Raw genomic sequence first — 24,132 nt, 5'->3', positions numbered from 1 at the left:
CTTCCTTCCTTCCTTCCTTCCTTCCTTCCTTCCTTCCTTCCTTCCTTCCTTCCTTTTTCTTTCTTCTTTCTTCCCTCCTTCCTTATTCCTTCCTTCTTTCCTTTTCTTGCCTAGAGACTCTCTTAAAATGCATGCTTTGGTATTTGCACTCCCAGTATCAATGTTGATCTGAAGCACAAAGTCTTTTTTTAGACTTTGTGTAGTTGGATCTGACATTTAGGAAAATGGTAAGATCTTTCCTACTGAAAGTTATACCAGCTGACAGATTCACAAGCAAGTCTATGACTTTTGTAAACCTTGCTATCTCTAACTTTTTCTTCAGCCTCTGTTTTGATGTTGAGTTAGTTACCAAGTCCTGAGTTTCCCTGTTTCCTCCTCCCTGTTCTCACCATCTAGTTCAGGCGCCAATCACCTCTCAGCTGTTCCACATTTTTTCACCTTGCCCCAAGGATTCTTCCCAAGATGCAGGTTAGGTCACACCCTCTTCGGCCAAAACCCTCTAATGGCTTCTCTTTCTGCATGGTAAAAACTCAACAGCTTTTGCATCATGTTGAAGGACATTTAACCATATTCTGTCCCACTACGTGCCCTTACCCACCTTCCACTAATTCTCCCTACACTCTACTCTCCTGCCAAAATAGATCATCTAACCTTCCTTGGCATTTCCATAACTTTCTCATTTCCCAGAATGTCCTTCCTTCCTCACAGTCCATGTTTCAAAACCCTATTTATTCTCCAACACCTGGCTAAATTCTACTTCCTTCATTGAAGTGCTCTCTGATTTCCCCTACTCAGAATTAATCAGGGCCATTCCTAGCCATATAATGCCTTTTCCTCAAGACACTCAATTTCTAGCTGTTGGGACATTGTCATATTATACTTACTTTACTAGAACAATTTTTATTGACTTCTGCTGGAAAAAATTGTCATAACGAATGTACAAATCTCCATGTCTGTGATGAAATTTCTGCCTGAGTTTGAATCCTCCTAATCCACTTATTAACCATGTGATCATGGCCAAGAGGCTTAGTCTCTGTGGCTCTCTTCCACATCTGTATTATGGGAACATATAATATTATCTTCATCATAAAATTGTTATGAAGGTTAAATAACTAAATGCAGGTGAAGTGGTTAGAACAACAGCCAGTGAGTGCTTAATAAACGTTAGCCATTATTCCAACAGGCTGTTAAAATAGGAAGGACTCTTGGTGTCTCAGTTTCAGCATTCATGAAGACGCTAGTTGCTACATCCAAAGTGAGCCCATCTTGCAGTGGGTAGTTAAGAAATAGTTAAAACCTCACCTACTTTGAGGGTATGAAGCAGTCAGGAGTTGGAAATTCTAGAGTAGTCTTTAAAGATTTTGGAGCGTGTGACTTGCGTGCTATAAATCCCATTGCAAAGGGGGGTCGTGTGGGATGCAGGTGTCTGCCCTGAGGACCACCACTGAAAGTATGGTACTTTTGTGAGGATTAGGAAAACGTGCCCCCCCTTCCCTAGGTGTAATCTACACATTAAGTAGGCTCTGCTACCCTATGCCCAACAAAAGGGTCTTCAACAGGATCACTTGAGGAAATTGATATGTATCCCTTACAGCTGAGGGACACAAGAGACTGGCATCTGACTTTCACCTGAAAAGCTGAAAGAGCAAGCGGTATGGTGGCTGCTTATGGATAAATGGGAGAGATTTCTCCTCCCCACAGTTTGCTGGGCCAGAGAAAGCCAGCCCAGGGTTGTCTTAAGCTCATGACAAGACGGCCACATGGAGGGATTTCAGAGTAAAAAGGATGGAGGTGAATTGCCAAATTCCTACAGACAGTGCTGTCTGTCAGACGGAACAGACGTCCGTCTGTAGTTGAGGACGGGACGAGAGCCCTGGCAGGGGAGAGTGGCTGGCCCCAAAGAGCTCAGCCTGGACACGGATGACGGAGGCCACGAAGCAGACAGGGCCAGCAGGGGCAGCTCCTGGGGACGGGACCGTGGCCGCGGAGGGACCCTGTTATATGCGGAAGAAGGGGATATAAGTCATGGGCTAGAAGAGAGATGTATCTGCCCTCATTGAGGAATTGCAAAGGAACAAATCCCAGTGGTGGGCCTTCTCTAAAGAACCCAACCCAAGAGAGAAGGAGGCGATTTCAGAAACTTGCTAGGCACAAGCCATCTTCAAATAATACAGGCAACTAGCACTTTCCTGTTAATTCTTCCCCTCGCCTCCCACAATCCTCTCCTTATTCATTGCTTCACCTTGACTCTGGAAGTGTCAGAAATTACAGTTAGCGGGGTGGAGGAGAAAGAGTAGAGGTGGCGAGTGGGGAAAAAGAGCAAGAAAGGCAGTTGTGTTTCCTTCCTGCTGCAGCTTACCTGTAATGAGCTGCTGCTGTGGCTACACCTTCTCAGGGGAGATGTTTGCTTTTAAATCAAGGTTGGAATTTGTATTATGACACTAGGCTGGGCATGTCAAATACTGAATTGAAGTCATCGCTGTGACCTCTCCCAGTCCGCCTGGTAAATAGCAACTCGTTTTGCAAGGCTTAGCTCAACACTTACTTCTGAGTCTGATCTCTTCACCCAGAACTGACCATTCTCCCTGCTTCCTCTGCCCAGCCCAGCCCAGGAACACTTAATTTCACTTGTTTGGTTGTTTGCATGGTTTTAACGCTATAAACGCTAAAAGGTCAGGGATGACTTACTCGTCTTTGTACCACTGGCCCCTAGAGCTCACTGGCACACAGCTGTCTCCCAATAAAGGTATAAGGAAAGTAACCTATCTTAAAAAAACAAAGTAAAGGGGAGCCTGGGTGGTGCAGTGGGTTAAGTGATGGACTCTTGGTTTCAGCTCAGGTTGTGATCTCAGGGTCCTGAAACTGAGCCCCGTGTCAGACTCCAAGTTCAGTGGGGAGTCTGCTTGAGATTCTCTCTCTCTTTCTCCCTCTGTCCCTCCCACTGCTCTCTCTCTCTCTCAAACAAATAAATAAATCTTTAACCACTCCCCCCAAAAGTTAAGATTTTTCTTAAGAGAGGCTATAATTCAAATGTGTCTTTATCTTTGAGCGAGAAATTGAAAATGACAGCCTTCTGGATGTTGGGGTGAGGTTGAAAGTATCTTTGCCACCTGTACACTCAAGGATGACCCGGGGGCTCTCCAGGTTTTTTTTTAAAATTTATTTGAGAGAGAGAGAGAGAGAGACAGTGAGAGAGGGAACACGAGCAGCGGGAGTGGGAGAGGGAGAAGCAGGCTTCCTGCCCAGCAGGGAGCCCGATGCGGGGCTCGATCCCAGGACCCCGGGATCATGACCCGAGCCGAAGGCAGACGCTTAACGACTGAGCCACCCAGGCGTCCCTCTCCAGGGGTTCTCCAGACAGTGCTCTGGCTTGCCTTAATCCTAATGTGTTTTTCTGAGTAGAAGTTGTTAGGAGCCCTTTTACTCCTTTCTGTGTTTCTTCCACAGGTTTCTTCAGGAGAAGCATTACCAAAAATGCCGTGTACAAGTGTAAAAACGGGGGCAACTGTGTGATGGACATGTACATGCGAAGAAAGTGCCAAGAGTGTCGCCTAAGGAAATGCAAAGAGATGGGAATGTTGGCTGAATGTATGTATACAGGTATTCACATCAAGCAATTAAATTCCACTAAAAATCTCTTAAGGAGGGTGCCTGGGTGGCTCAGTCGGTTAAGCGACTGCCTTCGGCTCAGGTCATGATCCCACAGTCCTGGGATCGAGTCCTGCATCGGGCTCCTTGCTCTGCGGGGAGCCTGCTTCTCCCTCTCCTGCTCCCCCTGCTTGTGTTCCCTCTCTCGCTGTATCTCTCTCTGTCAAATAAATAAATAAAATCTTTAAAAAAAAATCGCTTAAGGAGGCAGAAGGCAGGTAACTCATCTGATTACTACTTCGCATACTAAAGAAGGGATTGACTAAGCCATCCAACTTCTTGAAAAGGGTAATGAGCCACTGAAATTGTCCAAAGTGTCAGCTACAGAGCATTTTATTCCCCTGAAAGAAGCAGCTTTTTGTTGTTCCTTGTTGCAAGAATCACATGTGGGGTGAAGTGGCATTAATCTGCAGTGAAAGTAACATGTTGTAATAAGCTACCAAGAATGACAACCACCTAAAAATTTTCTCCAAATTTGATTTAATATCTTTATTATTGTTTAATTAGCATAAAAATTCACAGTTGTGGGAAAGATTAAGAATGCTTTATAAGGTATAACTGCCTCTGAATTGTCTAAATAGAGTTTTAAACCAAGTCATTTTATTAGAAGTCCTTCTTCTCTTAGTGCAGCTTTGAACCAATTTGTATAGGTTTACACAGGAAATTAACTACTGTGGGTTTTAATATAATTTGGCCCTTTGATCTGATAAAGAGACACTGTATTAACTGCTGGTTTTGTGAGGAAACATAATCTTCATCAATTTGGAATGCATGCTAGTATATAACATATTAATTTTTCATTCTGCAAATTCTACAGACCACTCAGATTTTGAGATATGTCCTATTCGTCCTCAAAACACACATGACAAACAAATGTCACCAAGGGGATGATAACATTCAGGGAGGGAATGCCACATGGAATAAAAGCCTTTGGAAGGTGACTCCTATTCTATTGTTCCCACATTGTACAGGCGACTGGGATGGACCCAGAGAAATAATGTGTGCAGGAGGGGGAAAAATAGGTCAGTGTAAATAATCCAGCTCTGGGTGGATGAAAGTTTTATAGTAGATGATCACTATCTCCTCTCGGCATATGAAACAAGAGACTGCAGTAGGGACTACTGCTGGAATCCAATCTTGCAATGGAAATGCTTACTTTGATACTGGGGAGTTCATGTTGCTCATCACTTAAATATGAACTCATTCCAATGGGAGCACTGAGGACATTTTTCGTGATTCCACCCACAAGAGTCTGTACTATTATTAATGTAAACTTGTCCAGTAACAGATGCAGAGCTTTCATGTGATCTTATAAAATAAATTCCCTGGACAAAGAAATTCCTGGAACTTAGTTTCATTAACATTGAGAGAGTAAGGACGTTAAATGGGAATATGGAAGATTGTTCTGCATTATTTTTTATAGCTCTGTTTAAGTATAAATTAATTTTGATATTATATGATTCTTCAAAAGGAAATTTCAAAGTCCCTTTGAGTTATTTCCATCTCTAACTATGTTCTCAATAATGTATACAGTTCTAAAGATTAAGAAGATTTAAAATTTTCCCTAAAGGATGTTGACATTTGTTTTGCTCAGTATGTGTTTACTTATGTGTGTTTAATGTGAAATTGAATATACTTTTTATGATACAATTATGTGAACATGGATGAGAAATAATATTAACATTATGTTGTGAAACACTTTCAGGGTCCCCCAGACCTGGAATGGAGAGAGTGTCATTCACTTTTTTATTGACTGAATACTTTGCATTTGTACAATGCTTTAGTATTACAAATTCTTTACATAAAGTACATTTTTTTAAAAAGCCCCAATTATCCTTAATCTATACAAAACTCTTTGAGGTAGATATTTTTCCTATTTTACAAATGAAGAAACTGAGAGTCACAGAGGGATAAATTTCTTGTTCAAGGCCAAGTCTCAAAATTCAGAAGGGCTAGAATTAGCTCTGTGCCAAATTGCATGGATGTGAGCCGACTACACATCAACTGCCTCATGACCACAGACCCAATACGACTCTGTGGTGAAATCTCTGTGTTTTATTTTTTCAGGCTTGTTAACTGAAATTCAGTGTAAATCTAAACGACTAAGAAAAAACGTGAAGCAGCATGCAGATCAGACCATTAATGAAGACAGCGAAGGTCGGGATTTGCGACAAGTGACCTCGACAACCAAGTCATGCAGGGTAATAACATGCAATGGTGTCCGCTAAAGCCCATAGCAGCTGAGCTTCTAGGCATGTAGTGACCTGTCTGGGAGGCTTTAAAATTAGAGCCACCATAAGCAGAATTTCATTCCAGTTGTGCATTAAGTGGGTTTCTTCTTTTTAATTGAGAAAGTAATGTCTGCTTTGGTGTAGAAATTCAAATAATAGCAGTAAATAAAGTAAAATGAACGCTGTCTGTCTCCCTGGCTCCATTCCACTCCTACTACCAAGAGGTTGCCAGTAGAAATGGTTCAGTGTAGAAAATGGATTTTTCAGGTTGAGGGTTTTTTCTTTTTTTTAAGATTTTATTTATTTGACAGAGAGAGAGAGAGAGAGAGCATACAAGCAGGGGAGTGGTAGGCAGAGGGAGAGGGAGAAGCAGGTTCCCTGCAGAGCAGGGAGCCCCCCGCTGCTGGGCTGGATTCCAGGATCCTGGGATCATGATCTGAGCCAAAGGCAGACACTTAACAAACTGAGAACCCCAGGCACCCCTCAGGTTGAGTTCTGATGACCATTTTCTTTTCTCTGTCATTAAGAAGGGAAATGTAAAGTGGGAAGGATGTGTATTCAGTAGAGGTTTGTGGATTAGTCCCTATCAATGGGTAAAATTGAGGCAATACACATCTGTGGAACAATAGAGAAAAGCCTTTCCCATAGAGCTCACAAATTATGCAAGAAATCCTTTGAACAAATTGAGGCAAAATAGAGGAACAGCATTTTGGATGATTGGTTAAACACATGGTGATAATCCACAGGGTATATGGAGGAACTTTAATTTGCCATTAGTTGAGAAAACAAAAATCCATGCTTGCTTAAGTCACATTCTTCTTAATATTTATTATACTACCGACAAGGAAAACCTCATCCACATTTAGTTTTCCAAGTATAGTATTTTTGCATTCATTTCAGAAAAAAATAATTTCATATTATCTTGCCATAGTACTTCATCAATCACACTTTGGTATAAGGAGGCAAAGAGTTGACACAATTATCCACACTTCAAAAGATGCTAGTAAGGGAGAAAGTGATGTTCGATGTTCGGGGTCTGAATTGTCCAGATTGATGACTCTACTTCAGGGCTAGGCAAACACTTTCTTCTGTAAAGTGTCAGATATTTTAGGCTTTGGCCACAAGGTCTCCATGACAACTACTCAACTCTTGCCATTTTAGTGCAAAAGCAGCATAGATAACACATAAACAGGTAAGTATGGTTGTGTTCCAATCGAGTCACAAAACCAGGTGGGTTTGGTTGATGGGCCATAGTTTGTCAACTCTTGCTTTATATGAATGCTCTAAAATGTGGGAACTTTTCCTTAGTGAACTTTCACTGAACTTCTCTCTGAATGGGCTTGATAGACTTCATATCCAGACCATTATATATTACCAAGAAGTACATGAAATGGATATTTTGTTATCCCTATTTTACAAACAGAAAAATGAACAACTTGGGACACATTTAGTGAAATGTGATATGGCTTGACCAAGGACCCAGAGTAAGCAATTACAGTACACATTATATCAGAGTGCATAGTTCCTGCCATATTTAGGGCTTTTATCAACAATTTCTGAGATAAGTTTACTCCAGATGGATGCACATATACAAAAAATGCCTTATAACCACCTTCCCTAACACCTTTTATTTTTTTGCCAGTGTAGGAGAAAACTGAACTCACCCCAGATCAACAGAATCTTCTGCATTATATTATGGATTCATACAGCAAACAGAGGATGCCTCAGGAAATAACAAATAAAATTGTACGTACAGGTATCTGAAAATACATGGGTTTAAAGTTAATATTTTCTGGAGCTTTTAGTACCTTGGAGGTAGAATTTATATATGAATTTGTTATTTTGAAATAATTAGAGCTGAGAATTTAGTTTATACATTTGAATTTCAGCAGCATTAAACAAAGAATAAGAAGTCTCATATCTATCTAGGTGATAGTAATTATCCTCCAAGGATCTGAAAAATATGAGCTGGAATTTAAATTTTATTATCCAAATCTGGTTCTTTAGTCTAATGATTTTGTGTTGATTTATCCTTTTATCTATTTATTTATCATTTGCTTTTTTTCCCCTTAAAATTTAGTTAAAAGAAGAATTCAGTGCAGAAGAAAACTTTCTCATTTTAACTGAAATGGCAACGAATCATGTACAGATTCTCGTAGAATTCACCAAAAAACTGCCAGGTATTTTTACATGTAGATACTTTTCTGTCATACTGTGCAATATTCTTGTGACATTGAGTCAGTTCTGTTCATTGTAAAGTAGTGATTATTTTACATCTGATTTAAGTTAATGTGTCTAAGTACTATAGGCATGAAATGTTAGAACCAGGTAAGATATGTGAAATCATTTATAATAGTTCTTCTGAATTGATAGACTAAGAAATCGAGACTTTGCAAAGTTGTCATTTATCCATTTATTCATTTAATAAACATTTGTTGATACCTATTTCATACTAAGTACCTAGCTATTACCTTCAAAGGGAATGATTAAAGAAAGGTCATAATAAAAAATTATATACAAAGTGCTGTTTGAACAGAGAGGAAGAGGTTGCTAATTGTATCTGAGAAAGACAGGGAGACTTCAAAGAAAATAATATTTTAATCGGGTCTAAAAGATAAAGCAGTTTTCCTGGTGGTATAGAAGAGAAGGAAACTTCCAAGTTGAGAGATCTGCTTGTGAAAATGTAAAATATAAGGCATAAATAAAAACAGGATTATTAGAGATGAGAGAGGAAAATTCAATGTGATTGCAGCATAAAGTGGTGGGCTCCTTGGTTAGACATAAGGTAGTTGGTACCAGCCTGATAAGGGTCTAACTAAGGAATTTAATAATCATCCCCTGGACGGTAGGGAGCTTTTGGTGCCTCTTTGCTGTTGTGTGTGTTGACAGGGAAGTTATGGATTTATGTTATATAGATATGACTTGATCAGTTTTATATAAGATGGATTTGAATGGGGAGAGACCAAGGAGGAGGGATCAGTTAGGATACTACTGCACTGATCAAGGCAGAGGGCTTGGAATAAAACAACAGCAGTGGGAGACCGAAGAGAAAACAAAATGAAGAGAGATTCAAAAATTGATAGGGCTTAATGAACAATTATATTTGTGGAATGAGGGAGAGGAACTTATCCATAGTCATTTGGATGGTGCCAGTACAGAAACTAGAATTCAAGATTCTTATCTCCCAGCTTCCCAATTCTTCCAGCTACATTATCAATGCTATCTAAGCCAATACATTTGTTTCAGTGTTTTAAAAATATATTAGTACAATAGAATTCCATGATCTAAAAGAGTATAATTAATACCTTGTACAAGAGCATAACCCTGTAATATTAAATTATAGAAAGTAACTTCTGATGTAAGATTTTAATTAGACAGGTTAATTTGTCTTCTTTGGCCAGCATTATGCTATTATTTTATTAAAGTGTCATGGATAGACATAAGCCTACATAAAACTCATTAAAAATGTGAGGAGAAAGTGCTCATTATCATTTTAATATTAATATTCTCTCATTTTATTAACAATGAAAGAAGGACTTAATTTGTTATATGCTAATTAAGGCAATCTTGATCAAAAACAAGTTTAGACAAGAATAGAAAGTGTGGGAGGAGGAATTGGGAAAGGGAGAAATATGATGTTTTTGGTTGTTTGTGAAAAGAGAGTTTTTCAGTTCAAATGGTCTGTTGGTCTTGAATCACAAAATAATTGAAGAAAAAAATCTTCTTCATAAAAGGTAGCTTATCTGAAGACAACAGCAATAACTGACACATCTCTTTATTCCCTGTGATTAGACTAGTTCCTGAGGGGAGGAAAGAGTACAATTAATGTATGTTTAATGAGTAAAGCAAGGCCACCTGGCTGGCTCAGTTGAGAGAGCATGTCACTCTTGATTTGGAGGTTGAGAGTTTGAGCCCCACATTGGGAGTAGAGATTACTTAAAAATAAACTTTAAAAAAATTAAAAAATAAAAAAACTTTCTAAAAAAGAAAAAATTAAAATACAGAAGGAGATAAAAGACCCAAAACTCCTGAGAAATTTTAACAATAGTAGCAATATAGTTAAAATTAGCATTTTAATAATAATAATGGAAATGGCATGATGATAAATAGTAATAATAGCACTATAATTCCAAAAATGAAAGGGTGTTTGTGAAAGATAGTAGAGATGAATCATTTCATTCTGTAGTTCATTGAACATAATCTGTGCCAGGCATTGTCCAAGGTGCTGGAGACCCTGCAGGAAAGGCTCCTGTCCCCAAAGGAGCTCTTAGATTCACTAAGATAGTGATTCTTAATCCTTCGCATTACTCTCTTCTCTAAACTCCCATTGTTATTTAATACTTTTCTAAGCCATTTAGACCCTGGTGGTATAGTTTATCTTTATATGTATTGTATGCGCGTGCGTGTGTATATATGCGCATAGGAGCTTGTGTTTGTTTCCCATTTATTCAGTCATCCAATTATTCAACAAATAATTCTTGGATATCAATTATGTGCCAGGCCCTGGGGATACAAAAGTGAACAAAATGGCAAAGTCTCTGCCCCCAGGAAGTTTATACTCTATTAGATGTGGCAGACAATTAACAAATATGCAAATAAATTTATTATGTTAGGTAGTGGTAAATTCTATGAATAAAAAATAAAGCAGGTAGGAACCAGTGAGTTCTGGGGAGTATTGTTTTAGTAGGATTACCTTGAGGCAGAGATCTGCATACAGTGAGGGAGTGAGATGTGGGGATAGCTGGGGAAGGGCATTTACCCCTGAGGCAAAGCAAGCTTGTATGTTCACAGCCGAGCCAGGGGTCAGGGGAAGGAGGAAGAAGAAATGATGTCAGGGAGGCTGCTGGTGACTGTGGCAGATAAGCCAGGATAAGGACTTTGGATTTTCCAAGTGTGTATGTTCCTTCAGGTTATCAATCCATTCCCATATTTCTCTGATTTTTTCTACCCTGCACGATACAGTGCTGAGCTCAGAGCAGGTATCTTAACGTGACCTTGATTGTTTTGTTTTTTTGAAAATGTCCCCATTGTCCAGATGAACTAATGAATCAGCCAAATATTCCCTTAAATGTCTGGATATATGTAAAGATTTTTTTCTGCTTTGTGGATGCTTCCATTCTGCAGAGTTGACCCTATGACACCAGACTTGACTAATATAATGGCTCGAAGAGAATTTGTTTTCTTCTAATTTCTGAGGGCTGCTTCATCTGAATCAGTCTGTTCTGCCATAACATGTATTTTTGATGGGGATCTGACATCCTTTTTTACCCAACTTGTTCAACAAATCCTACTCAACGAAGATAAAAGTCAGCTTCTATTTGGGAGAGAACAATAGATACTTAATGACTCAACCTACCCAATCTTTTTTCTTCTTCTTCTTTTTTTTTTTTTTACTGCTCCAGTCAATGAAAGGGGAACTTTATTGAGGCCCCAGGGCCTTGGGGCTCGGGCAGGAGGCCGCCCTGCGGGCAAAGGAAGAGCCGGTGGAGGGGCCTTATTTGACCTTCTTTTTGGGGCACAAGTTGTTGGTGTGGCCGCACTTCTTCTTGAGGCAGTTGACAGCGCGGGGGTGCAGGCGAGCATAACACTTGTGGCAGGTCATCTTGTTGCAGTTGTATTTTGGGGCCAGCTGGTGGAGGGAAGGCTCGATGATGACACCCCGGAGGTGGCACCCAATGCAGGGTGGACTCTCTGGATATTATAGTCTGACAGAGTACGGCCAGCTTCCAGCTGTTTGCCCGCAAAAATCAGACGCTGCTGGTCAGGCGGGATGTCCTCCTCGTCTTGGATTTTGGCTTTGACATTCTCAATGGTGTCACTGGGCTCAACCTCGAGGGTGATGTTCTTGCCCGTCAGGGTCTTCACAAAGATCTGCATCTCTGCGTCTGCTGGCCGCCGCCACTAAACCGCTCGGCCACCTAGCTGAAGAGAAAGAGGGTGGCGGAACCTCAACATACCCAATCTTAAAACAATTATAAAATCACTTTATGGAAATGCTTTATCAATGGGGATGATAGTCATGATGAAATATTGTTATATAGAATTCACAATTCCCTCATACTGCTTTGATTATCACCTTCATCCAGGATTTCAGACTTTGGACCATGAAGATCAGATTGCTTTGCTGAAAGGGTCTGCAGTTGAAGCTATGTTCCTCCGTTCAGCTGAGATTTTCAATAAGAAACTTCCAGCTGGACATACTGACCTACTAGAAGAAAGAATTCGGAAGAGTGGTAAGTGATTTGGTTAATGGTAAAGAGTTTGCTCCTGCAAGTAAGAATTAAATAGTTGAGGTGTTTAGAGGGTTGGTTCAAAAATCCTGGTTGTATTAACAAAATACCAAAAATACTCTTTGCCATATATTAAGATTAAGGGCCAAAGGAGGAATTTTTTTAAAGTTTGGAAAATTAGTCTAATAAAAAACATAGCATACAGGAGCTGAGACAATTCAGTCCAAAAAAAAAGATTAATTTGTTCAAAATATTCATGTATGAATGACTATGAATCAAACTATTACCCATCTCTATTCAAAGCAAAATAAAAGGAATTATTATTAGCAACATTTATACATCATTTACTAGGTTTTAGACACTGTCCTAAATACTTCACATATATGATTTCATCAAATCCTTGCAAAGTCCTATGAAATAAGTACTGTTATTATTCAAATTTAATAGATAAGGAAACTGACACAGAGAGTGGTTAATAACTTTCCCAGAGACAGACGGGAAGTCTGACATTAGAAGCCCTGTCTAAACTACTACACTGCCTCTCAATAGACAAAATAAAATAATAGTATGAGCTGAACTTACTATGGAGGAATACTGTGACAGAAAGAGCTAAGAGACATTGGAATAAATTTCCAGGAATTCTGTGCAATTTATCTTAGAAGAGTTTTAAAATAGGATAAGTTTTTATTTTCCTGAGATGCTTTATATATGGATTGGGAGGGGAGGGATGAATGAAATGAAATGATGGCTCAAGATCTTTTCTTTCCAAAGTATTATCTTTTTATGAATGACTAGAACAAGTTTAAGTACTTATAAAATCAGTGTTTTAGAATAGATATTGGAAGGAAAGTTTTTAGGAAGTTCTGCATTTGCAATATAAGGAAAATAATTGAAAAATTGAAAATTATTTTTTAAAAGCAGCCATCCCATAATTATTGTGTTTTCTTCTCTTAAATACTGAAAGCATAATTATCATCATTGATGGATTTAAAGAATGCACATTTTAAAAAGATGCATTATTCATATATATCCAAAGATTTATTAGTTTAACATATATTTAAGGGCAAGGTACTGTGGAGGTAGCGAAGAGAGGAATCAGGCATCTTCCTTCTCTTAGGAAGCTTATAGTCTAGTAGAAAGACATGAACTGTACATTGATAGTTTTAATGAAATGTGGAAGGAAAGTGAGATAGGGGTGACTTCTAGTTGGTAAGGCTCTGGAAAGATTTCATTGGCAAGCTGGGCCTTGAATGATATTAGATATGAATATTCAGGGTGGAGGTATAAGAGAGAAGGACCAACAGAAACAAAGGACTGAGGCAAGAAAGCTCAGGTTATGCACACAAAGAAGAATGAGTAGTTGAGTTTGATTGGATTAAGGGTTACATCAAAGGGAAATAGAATTTTTTTTAGAAGTCAGAATCAAATGGTGAGGACCTTGAATGCTAGGATAAAGGCTTTATTCTTTATTTTCTAAGAAACAGGGAGACATTGAAGATTTTTGAACAGGGGAGGAAAAACATCAGTCATGCTTTACAAATCTTCCAGCAATGTTAGGATAAGCCAGGATGGGAGACATCTCTCAGGAAGCAAGAGGTTTCAAGAACATGCTCCCAGAAGAAATGGAGAGAAGGGAAAGAGTCTGAGAAATATATTGTTGGAGATTTTCACCCTTTGAAAGACAGTATATTATCAAGAAATATGGATTCTTATTCTGGACAGATTTTATTTTACATGGTCTGGAATGTATTGTGTGTGTGTGTGTGTGTGTGTGTGTTCATTCATCTGTCCATTCGTCCAGGATGCTGGGGGTAAGGGAGAAGGGTTGAATCAGGTAACCTCCAAGGTACCATCCAGTTCTATAAGTCTTACTGCTTGTCTTCTCTTAACTAATCATTTTTTCTGACTGCTGGTTTAGCCAGTCACTTGGGCAGCTACTTGAGTATCTTGATTTTTTTTTTTATTGTGATAAGAACACTTAACCTGAGATCTACACTATTAGCAAAATTTTAAGTGTACAATACAGCATTGTTGCTTATAGGTACAATATTGTATAGCAGATATTCATCTTGCTTAACTGAAACTTTATGTCCATTGAGTAGGAGGGGGAAATGAGTTACTAATCAATAGGCACAATAAAGGAGATCTTTCTATTCAACAAATGTACATCGAATACTTGATTTGTGCCAAGCACTGTATAATTATTGAGGGTATGGAGATGAGGAAATATGTTCTTTGTCCCCTGAGGACTTATAGACTAATGGGTAAGTTGTATAAGCAAAGGATTCCAAAACAATGTGCAGCGTAATTGGGACTAGGAGGGATGTATATGCAAAATGAAATTGAAGCAGAGAGATGTGCTTGCCTTCCCTGAGTCTACTTGGTGAGTCAGAAAAGGCTTAAAAAGTTGACAAGTGAATCATGGAGGATGGTTAAGAACTCGTCAAACCACAAAAGTCTGAGGCATTCCAAGGGCTATAGCCATTAAATAATAATATAGAAATTGCAAGTGCAAAGATGTGGAGGTGTGAGAACATCCATGTGTTGGATTCACAAATACCATGATATTGCTGAAAAATAGTATTTCTGAAGGTGAAATGTAGTAACTGCTAGATTTTTAAGGACATTGGACACCATAAAAATAGATTAATATAGTTCTTGTATAATGAGGAGTCTTTGTAATGTTCTGAGCAGATATGACATGACCATAGCAGTACTGTAGAAAAGTCTTTCAAGCAGTAATATGAAGGAAGTTTTAGAGGGATTGAGACAAGTCTATAAAGAAATCAATGCAATAACTAGGTGAGAAACTGTGAGGGTCTTGCAGGTTAAAAATAGGTACTAAAATAGAAAAAAAAAACTTGCTTGATTAACATAGGTTTCAGAACTTGTGATTTTGCAAGTTTCAGGAAAGTTCAAGAATGAAATTTTCCAGAATACGAACTGTAGAAATAAATATGTGTGCCTCTAGTTCATAAATAGATTACTTTACCCAAACATCAACCACATATTGTGACAATAAAACCCATTCAAACTCACATGCTGCTTCATATTTTATTATCTATAATGATGTTTCCATTTATTAATATTTATGAATTTGCTTCTCCCAGTGGATTTTCGGAACATTGCCTCTTCCACACACCACATAAAAACCTGATCTTGCAAGATGACCTTCCAGAATAACTTTTTATTCTTATGCAAATATAACACATTCTTCTTTCTATTGTACATTTAATTCTAGAGAAACATATCATCTCAAAGTTGCCCTGTCTATGCCTACAGAACTCTTTAAAGAATATAATGTGAAATTTCCTTTCTTGTTCTTCAAATTCATACTCTTTTGTTTGCTATTATTAAATCCCAATTACATACACAAAAGTACTGTCTCCTGAGATACATTTACTTAATGAGGATTATAGTGTTTTTTTATGTTAATTGAGGCTTCAGAACATTATATCTGACATAACCTGTGGTTGGGTTATTTCTATATAATTCTAGTGCCTCAATTATATTATTCCTAATGTACTATTATGCAAACTAGATTTTAAAGCTGAAATATTTATTAAAACTAAGGATTATCATATGATACCATAAAATACGATAGCACTGAAATTGCTAACATTGAATGAGTTTACATTTTAACATTAAGGAAATTAGCAATAACTTTTCACAGACCAATGCAAATTGTTCTGTTAACTTCAAATATAAAGAACCTCTGAAATTTATATTTTTGACCTTTTTTGATTCCCATAACAGACATAAATGAAATATTCAATTCATATGTGTTTATCAGGATGACAGTATTTATCTTGTGATTTTGTAATAGTTCGCTTTTATACACATCATCTTATTTGTATTCTCAATGGCCCCTAAAGGTGGGTGTTATGCTCCTATTTTATAGATGAGAAAACAGGCTTAGAGAAGCTAACTGACCTGCCCAATGTCCCACAGCTAATCAGCAGATTGACAGGAGATGAACGCAGGTTATCTAACTCAAAGCCTGGTGCTCTTTCTATATGTTGCACCTGTCACTCACCATGGTCTAATATTTGCTCTACTATCAGCTAGTAAGGAATGAAAAGACCTAGTAAAACACAGTTCCTGCCCTTTGGTTGAGAGAGAACATATAAGGAGCAGGTAGCTATTTGCAATTGGCTTTAGGTAAATGATAAAGGGAATAGAATCAGGGAGGTCAGAGAAATGAGAGATCCTTATTAGCATGATGGAGTTGTAGCTAGTTTACAGTAGCATGGTCAAGTGTACTCTGTGCAGTATACTGGGCTTGTTTTTCTGCTCTTTAAATACACATGATTTCACTGCTTTAGCTTCGGCAACAAATGAAAACAATTTTAAGAACTAACTTTTCTAAAGAAGCTGATGTAAGCTGATTATCGATTCAGATACTGACTTTGAAAAAAGGGTTGGAAATGTTAAGAACAAATAACAGAATATTTATAAGAAAAGTAAATGCATAAGTCAAAATTTAGAGTTCTTAACACCTCATTTTGCTTTTAAAAGTGGTCATGTAATTTTGGCATAGACAAATGTGGGGTTCAAACTGTAGGAAAAAGACATTTTCAAAATAAGAGAAAGTATTAAATTAATATAGGAGTCAGCATTTTCATTGGCTCTCAGCTGTGTTCCCTAAGCCTTTTATACTTGTCCAGTATTGGACAATATGAATTTATTTATGTATCTGCTTCTTCCATTAATCTGTTGACTGCTAGAAGGTTATTCCCAGCATTATCACAGTGCCTGGGACACAGCTGGTGTACAAAAATTGGTGAATTTTGTTGAGATGAATCTGGAACTTGACAATCCAAACCCTGGCAACTCCTAAGCACCAGTGAAATCTAACTTAGCCACATAACCTTTAGCCTCTAGGGTTAATGGGAAGCATGTTATTTATTAAATATTTCAAATTAAATATTTTATTTTGAAAGTAATTGTTTTTTGAATTGCTAACTTGATGGCAGCTTTTCACTTAAGGCCAACAGTATGGCACAAATGACTCTCTGTGTAGAATTTAGCAGTTGAAATAGAGGTTAGGGTCCAATCTCTTAACACCATGAGAATGTTTCCATTGTCTTAAGGGCATCCCTTGCCCCATCGTGTCTCACAACTATGTCACCTTCATTGCAAGGAACTAGCAAAACAGAATATTGCCCAATTTAACAAACATTTGTTAATTTCTACCATGTCTCCAACAGGATGCTGGTAACTGAGGATACAGAGATGAGTGAGAAACATCTATGGAGCACCCTTTGGTGGTCAGGCAGTGTGTCAAGCACTAGGAATACAGCATTGGTTCCTGTTCTCATAGAATTTTTTCTGGCATTTCACACTGTATTGGGAAGGAGAGATATGAATTGTGATAGATGAAATAGAAATGGACCTAGAGAAGAAAGCAACTAATTCTGCTTCACTGACACAGGGAAAGCTCCACAGAGAAAGCAAAATTTGAATGTTGCCTTGAAACACGAGTGGTGTGTCCTAGCCTAACAGGGTTTGCCTTATATTTCAGGCAAAAAAAAGCATGAAGACTTTAAAAATGTATCTTATTTTTAGAGGAACTATCTGTTAGGATGCCCTTAGCTGATGATTACAGAAAATCCAATTCAATATGGCCTAAAAAGTAAGGACAGGTCTTTTTCAAATTTCTGCTCTGCTATCTTTGGTGTATTGGCTCTATCCTCAGGCTGATTCTCTTCCTGGCCACAGCATTTCCAGGCATCACATCTAGGTGCAACAGTGGCCAAAAGAAAAAGAAACTTAATGAAGAAACTTAATGACTTCTTCCTGAGTATAGAAATCTTTCTTGAGACCTCCTGAGTAGACTCTCCTTTGTCTCATTGGTCAAAATTGTACTGTCGCTGACTAGACCAACCTCTGACAAGAGAAATGAGACCAACAGTGGCTGGACCTTGGGCTGGAGCTTCAGTCCGCCTCTGCCATAGTACATTGGCCATGGGACTGGGGGGAGAGGGAGGTAGAGAAATTGTGTAGACAGTGACGTGAATCAGCTTCAGGAACCAAGATTTGGTGTCATTAGCTCATAGAGAAACTACTGGGATGGAGACAGCTTAGGTTTGAAAGGAAAGCAGAAGGCAAACATTGCTTTGTAGGGTATGTCAGAGACTTATACCTTAACTTCTATGCTATGGGGTGGTGTCATTTCTAGGAAAATGTCAAATTACATGATTTTGAGCAAAAAGCATCATTTTTAGTAAGATTCTTCGTCTATCTTGATCCTATCAAGTATAATAAATCAGATAGAGGTATTTAAAATACCAGGAATGGTGTCTTATATAATATGTATTCTTGTATCACACACATACATCCTTCTGCTTTATTTTTTGTTCCCAATCAAAACTTGGAAGTTAATTAGGAAATAAAAGACATTTACATTCAAAATAACTTAAAATAGCATAGTTAATTCTATCAAGTAGTTTTTCTCTCAAAGACTATTTTGATTATTGAACAATTAATTGTTCAGGTACATACCTCTTTCTTTAAAAAAGGCAAAGCAAGAAACAGGAGCAGAAACATACTTTTTTTTTTTTTTAAACTTCGTCCTTTTTCACAGTAGTCTTTGTCCTTAAGTTAGAAAATAGCCCCCCCTTGTGGCCAAAAATCAGCTAATTGGGCAGAGGAGCAAAAAATGAAACAAACTTGAAGCATATCTCCAGAAAGGAGGAGGCAGGAAAACAAGAAAAGATTGCCCCTTTGGAATGATATTATTGTTAGGTTAGAAACTGCTGGTCCATAAACACTTAAAACACCCCTTTGTTGATGGTGCTGTGGTTAATTCTGATTATTAACTCCAATTCTAAATGCAGATTTATATTTGATCTATGCTGTAGGAAATTTATTTTTTAAAAATTCTATTATTTTCTACATTTTCACTATATTCACTGTTAGCTTGTACAATATGTACACTATGAACAATCATAACAAATATCTTTACCTCTTTTCTCCTCAAAAGTATTAGCTATAGTTAGATAGCTAATGGAGGTAGCATTTTTGGAAGGTTAATGGGGATTTAGAAAGACAAAATAGGAAATTAGGTAGTCAAAGATGATTTCTAAAAATTAAATATTTTCAAATCAGCTGCCTTTAATATTATTGCCAAATCCTTGTATGTATACTATTTTAAAACATAGCATGGTCATGAGTTATTATTTTAGGTAGCCACAAATGATGGGTGTAGTCCTTGAATGCTGAGGAAAGCCTAAAGACTGCCATTTTTCTTTTTTAAAGTGGAAAAAAAAAAAAAAAAAAAACAAAAAAAACCAACCTTACCAGGAAAATATAGATCTTAGTTTAGCTTTAACACCTAGAAAAATACCAAAGCAAATCACCGATCAGCCAATTTGTATTCATCTCTAGGAAAGTGCAGAATGTAAAAACAAAACAAAAACATTGCTTTGTTAACCAAAAGTAAATAAGCATAATCTAACTAAAATTAAGGTGAACTGAGATAAAAATGAACTAATGATCTATAAATTGATCCAATTTCCTGAATAACAATAATAGTATTTGCTCTAACATTTATTGAGGGTTTGCTATCAACCAGGCATTATGCTAAGCACTACACATATATTATCTCATATAATGCTATTGTTATAGTTCACATTTCACAGATGAAGAAACTGAGGCTTATGGAAGTTTAGGTACTGTGACCAACATCAAGTCATAGGTCAGTTTTCAAACTCAGAGCTGGCTCACTAACTCAACCTCCATGTTTGTTGGAAACCAGGACTGGTATTCCCAGGCTCACATACTTCAACCTTCTGCATTTTTAAGTTGTATCTAGTTTAGTCATGGGTATTCAGTTCAATCTGTAAAAGTTGGAATCTTCCACATGATATAATACCCAAATTGCTTAACAAAGACACTATTGTAAAGAGAGCCCACTGGGGTCAATTAAAGAATCAAAAGTCAACGGGGAAAAAAAGTGTGACATTCTGACTAAAGAGAGAGACCAGGGATTCAGTTTGGGAAGACTCTTTAGATTATTCTAAAGGTAAGGATTTAGACTTTCTGACTCTGTGAAGCATAATATTAGATGATAATTGTACTCTTTAGTGTCTGGAATCCAACTATATTCTAGTTTGGTTTGGCCAAAGTTGTATGGCTCTAGGTCTGGTTGGAGATGGAATAGAGCAGTCGATTTTAGTGTGGACCAATTCTGGGAAATTCATTCTCATCTTAATTCATCCATAAGTCACATCACAGTCTTTTTATTTTTCATTCCCATGGTCTTTTTCTTCTCCTCCTTCTCCTCCCCTCCTCTTCCTCCTGCTCCTTCTCCTCCTCCTTTTCTCTGTAATTCTGCAGTCAAAGCTCTTCTGGAGTGGAGCTATGCACAGAACAAGCACAAAATTAATACTTGTTGAATGAGTGGAGGAAGTGACACAAAGGAGTCTTAAGTTACGAAGAGGTTTAATCTAGATAAAGGAGAAGGAGGATATTCCAAGTAGAGAGAATATAAAAACCGGGCAGTGTGAGTAATTTAGGGAGCTCCAAGTGGCTGAACATGGCTGGATGATAGAAAGGTGACGCAGCTTAGTGACAGCTAAGAGCCAGGACTCTGGAGTCTGCTAGCTGTGGTTCAAATCCTGATTCCACATCTCACCAACTGTGTGTCTTTGGGCAAATTATATGATTTCTTGGTGCCCATCTCATGGAGTATTAAGAAGATTGAATGAATTGTAGCATAAGAAGTGCTTGGAACAGTGCCTAATACATAAGTACTTAATAAATGTGGATCCTACTAGTATTATCATGTAGGTGAGTAGTGGGTAGTGGGATAGGCAGGGGACAGATCCTGGAATTTCCCATGTAAAAAGGAAGAACATTTATGACAAAAGCCACTGGGAGTTTTTGAAGGTTTGTAAGAATTGGGGGAACAGGGTATGATTTGCATTTTGTGATTCTGGGACTGAACTGAAGACAGGAAGACCAGTGAGGAGGCAGTTGTAGTAATCCAGATGGAAAGAAATAAGGACTTAAAGGAAATCAATTCCCGGTGTCATGGAGAGGAGAGGGAGCACCCAGGGAGAGGTAGCAGGTCAAATCATAGGACTTGGCACCTGCCTGAGTTAGAGAGAGGGCCGAGTCTCAGTTGTCAGGCAGGGGCAGATGGGTGGGTGAAGATAATAGTCACTGAGAATGGGAATACCAGGAATGGGATGGATTTTGAGGAAGATGAGTTTAGATCTGTACATGATATTTTTGATTTTGGGTGTATTGACTTAGAAGAGAACAGCCAAGTACCAATGCCCTAGTAGACAATGGACTCTGAGAAGAACTCTAGCTGATGTATTAAGTGCAGATGTTTATACTTCTGGGGTTAAGAACATTAATTTTTTGTTGGTTGTTTAAGATGCTACCTATACCATGATTATAGATATTAATATTAAAAAGATTAACCAAACCCTATCTAGAAAATGGTGAAGTTGGGAGAGTCTTTGGGCAATTTGAGAACATTATCATTTATTGTCAGACAGCAGTGACTGAAACAAAGGCACTGCTAAAATCAGGGACACACAAATCACTGATTAGGTGATATTTTGAGGATTTTGTTAACCGACCATATTTGCGATGATCTGCCTTTGACTGGACACATAATATGTAGTCATTATTTGTGCATAAATATTAACATGTGCATGTATGTACAATGTGTTTATAGTTTTACACTTTTTAGTCACTCAAAAATTTTATTATGCCTCTGTAATTTTTCATCTTTCCCCCATAGGTATCTCTGATGAGTACATAACACCTATGTTTAGTTTTTATAAAAGCATTGCAGAATTGAAAATGACTCAGGAAGAGTATGCTCTGCTTACAGCAATTGTTATCCTCTCTCCAGGTAATTTCGTTGCTACATTTTTATTTTTATGCCATTTGTTTGTTCTACTCCCTCTCCAGTATAATAGTAATAATGTTTCTTAAAGAACTGGAAGACACAGCAACACACAAAAAAAGTAAAATGGCCTGTAATCCCACCACTTAAATGGAATCATTGTTAATATTTCAGTGTAGTTCTTCTCAGCCTTTTTTCTTTTTTTTTTTTTAAGATTTTTTATTTATTTATTTGAGAGAAAGAGAGACAGAGAAACAGCATGAGAGGGGAGAGGGTCAGAGGGAGAAGCAGGCTCCCCGCTGAGCCGGGAACCCGATGTGGGACTCGATCCCGGGACTCCAGGATCATGACCTGAGCCGAAGGCAGTCGCTTAACCAACTGAGCCACCCAGGCACCCTCAGCCTTTTTTCTAAACATCACACTCATTCATTGAATAATTGCATTTTGAACACCTACTAAGCACTAAACATGGTTCCAGACATTGGGGGATATAGCAGTAAAGAAACGGGCAGGAGACAGCTGCATGGAGTTTGCACTCCAGTAGGGTGAGAAAGACAATAAATGAGGAAACAAAAATAATTTTCAGGAGGTGGTAATGCTAATATATATATATAAAGATGAGGATATAAGGAAAGAAAGTGGCAGAATGTTACTATTAGTAGTAGTCAGGAAAGGCTTTTCTGAGGGGTTGGTATTTGAACAGGGACCTAAATGGAATTACATACTTTTTAAAATAATAGAGAACATACTATCCTTTTCTTAAGTTTATTTTCCCATGTCATTAAAAAATTGTATCAGTAATGGGGCACCTGGGTAGCTCAGTCGGTTAAGTGTCTGACTCGTGATTGCGGCTCAGGTCATGATCTCAGGATTGTGAGATCAAGGCCTCCATTAGGCTCTGTGCTAGGCATGCAGCCTGCTTAAGATTCTCTCTCTCCCTCTCCCCCTGCCCCTCTGTGTGCCCATGCATGCACTCTCTCTCTCTCAAAGAAAATTATATCAGTAAAAGTTTGTTGAAATATATGTATCCATCATATTGATGGACAATCGTTTACTTGTTACCATGTTTGGATATTCAGGATGTTTCCTTTTTTCTGTTGTTTTAAACAATGTCAAAATGGATATCTCTGCACATAAAATTTGTCTGTATTTTTGGATTATTTTAATAATCTGAGAGCGATGCCACGTTCATGATTTGTAAAGCATAATTTCAATGTTAGCCTTAAACCATCTTTATACATAATACCAAGGCAGAAACTAGTTGTTACTTTGTTTTACCATAAAACAAATAATTAAAATAAAGAAAAACTTTTTGGCCATACATACTAAAGTTACACATATATACTCTATGACCCAGCAATTCCGCTACTTAGAATATACCCACTAGAAATGATACATATGTCCACCATATGGGTTACCTTTGGGGGCATAGATTAGAAGGATAATTTAGGGAGGCTTCTGGTGGGGGGGCAATAAATGTTCTATATCTTGATCTAGTTGTGATTACATGCATACGTGTGTGTGTGTGTGTGAATTCATCGTTAAACACTTATGTACATTTAAAAGTGCACATTTGTAAGTTACATTGTAAGCAAGTTACTGTTGCTACAATTATGCCAAATTAACAGTTCTCCACTTTTTAATTTTGTCTTTATATTTTAAACCTCAAAACAGACAGGCAGTACATAAAGGACAGAGAGGCAGTAGAGAAGCTTCAGGAACCACTGCTTGATATGCTCCAAAAGTTGTGCAAGATTTATCAGCCTGAAAATCCTCAACATTTTGCCTGTCTCCTGGGTCGACTGACCGAGCTGCGGACTTTCAATCATCACCATGCAGAGATGCTGATGTCATGGAGAGTAAATGACCATAAGTTTACCCCACTTCTCTGTGAAATCTGGGATGTGCAGTGATGAGCATCGAAGGGGCAATAGCATCTAGCTCTTTATTCCCCTCATAATATAAATCTGATGTATAACTTTCTTTTATTTCATTTGTACCTGGTTTCACACAAGAATTTTGATGAATATTTATGCAGTAATTTCATAACTTCCATAGTTGTAAATACAGAGCTAGATAGGATGACTTTCTTTACATTGTATTTTACAAGGCTTCAGGGACTCTTCCATTCTAATTGGCATGCCCTGTTTGCCTA

General features: G+C 37.9%; 1 protein-coding gene and 1 pseudogene across 4 annotated transcripts in view; one reads left to right on the top strand and one right to left on the bottom strand.

The window, feature by feature from the left end:
- The window catches only part of NR1H4 (nuclear receptor subfamily 1 group H member 4), a 47,105-nt gene extending 23,215 nt beyond the window's left edge, over positions 1 to 23,890 (top strand). For 2 of the 4 annotated variants that reach the window (XM_034987277.1, XM_034987276.1), the window contains exons 3-9: positions 3,448 to 3,588; positions 5,716 to 5,849; positions 7,527 to 7,625; positions 7,960 to 8,059; positions 11,966 to 12,112; positions 21,870 to 21,983; positions 23,652 to 23,890. In XM_034987277.1, coding sequence (XP_034843168.1) covers positions 3,448 to 3,588; positions 5,716 to 5,849; positions 7,527 to 7,625; positions 7,960 to 8,059; positions 11,966 to 12,112; positions 21,870 to 21,983; positions 23,652 to 23,890 — 974 coding nt within the window. Of the gene's footprint in view, positions 1 to 3,447; positions 3,601 to 5,715; positions 5,850 to 7,526; positions 7,626 to 7,959; positions 8,060 to 11,965; positions 12,113 to 21,869; positions 21,984 to 23,651 lie in introns of all 4 variants that reach the window. The other 2 variants (XM_034987275.1, XM_034987278.1) reach the window with 2 other exon arrangements.
- LOC117998530 lies at positions 11,374 to 11,768 on the bottom strand (annotated as a pseudogene).
- Positions 23,891 to 24,132: the final 242 nt, after the last annotated feature.

The sequence above is a fragment of the Mirounga leonina genome, unplaced genomic scaffold (assembly GCF_011800145.1).
Source record: "Mirounga leonina isolate KUSES-001 unplaced genomic scaffold, KU_Mleo_1.0 Mir_418, whole genome shotgun sequence".
In the NCBI taxonomy this organism is placed as follows: domain Eukaryota; kingdom Metazoa; phylum Chordata; class Mammalia; order Carnivora; family Phocidae; genus Mirounga; species Mirounga leonina.
This window is presented reverse-complemented; position numbering and strand designations above follow the sequence as displayed.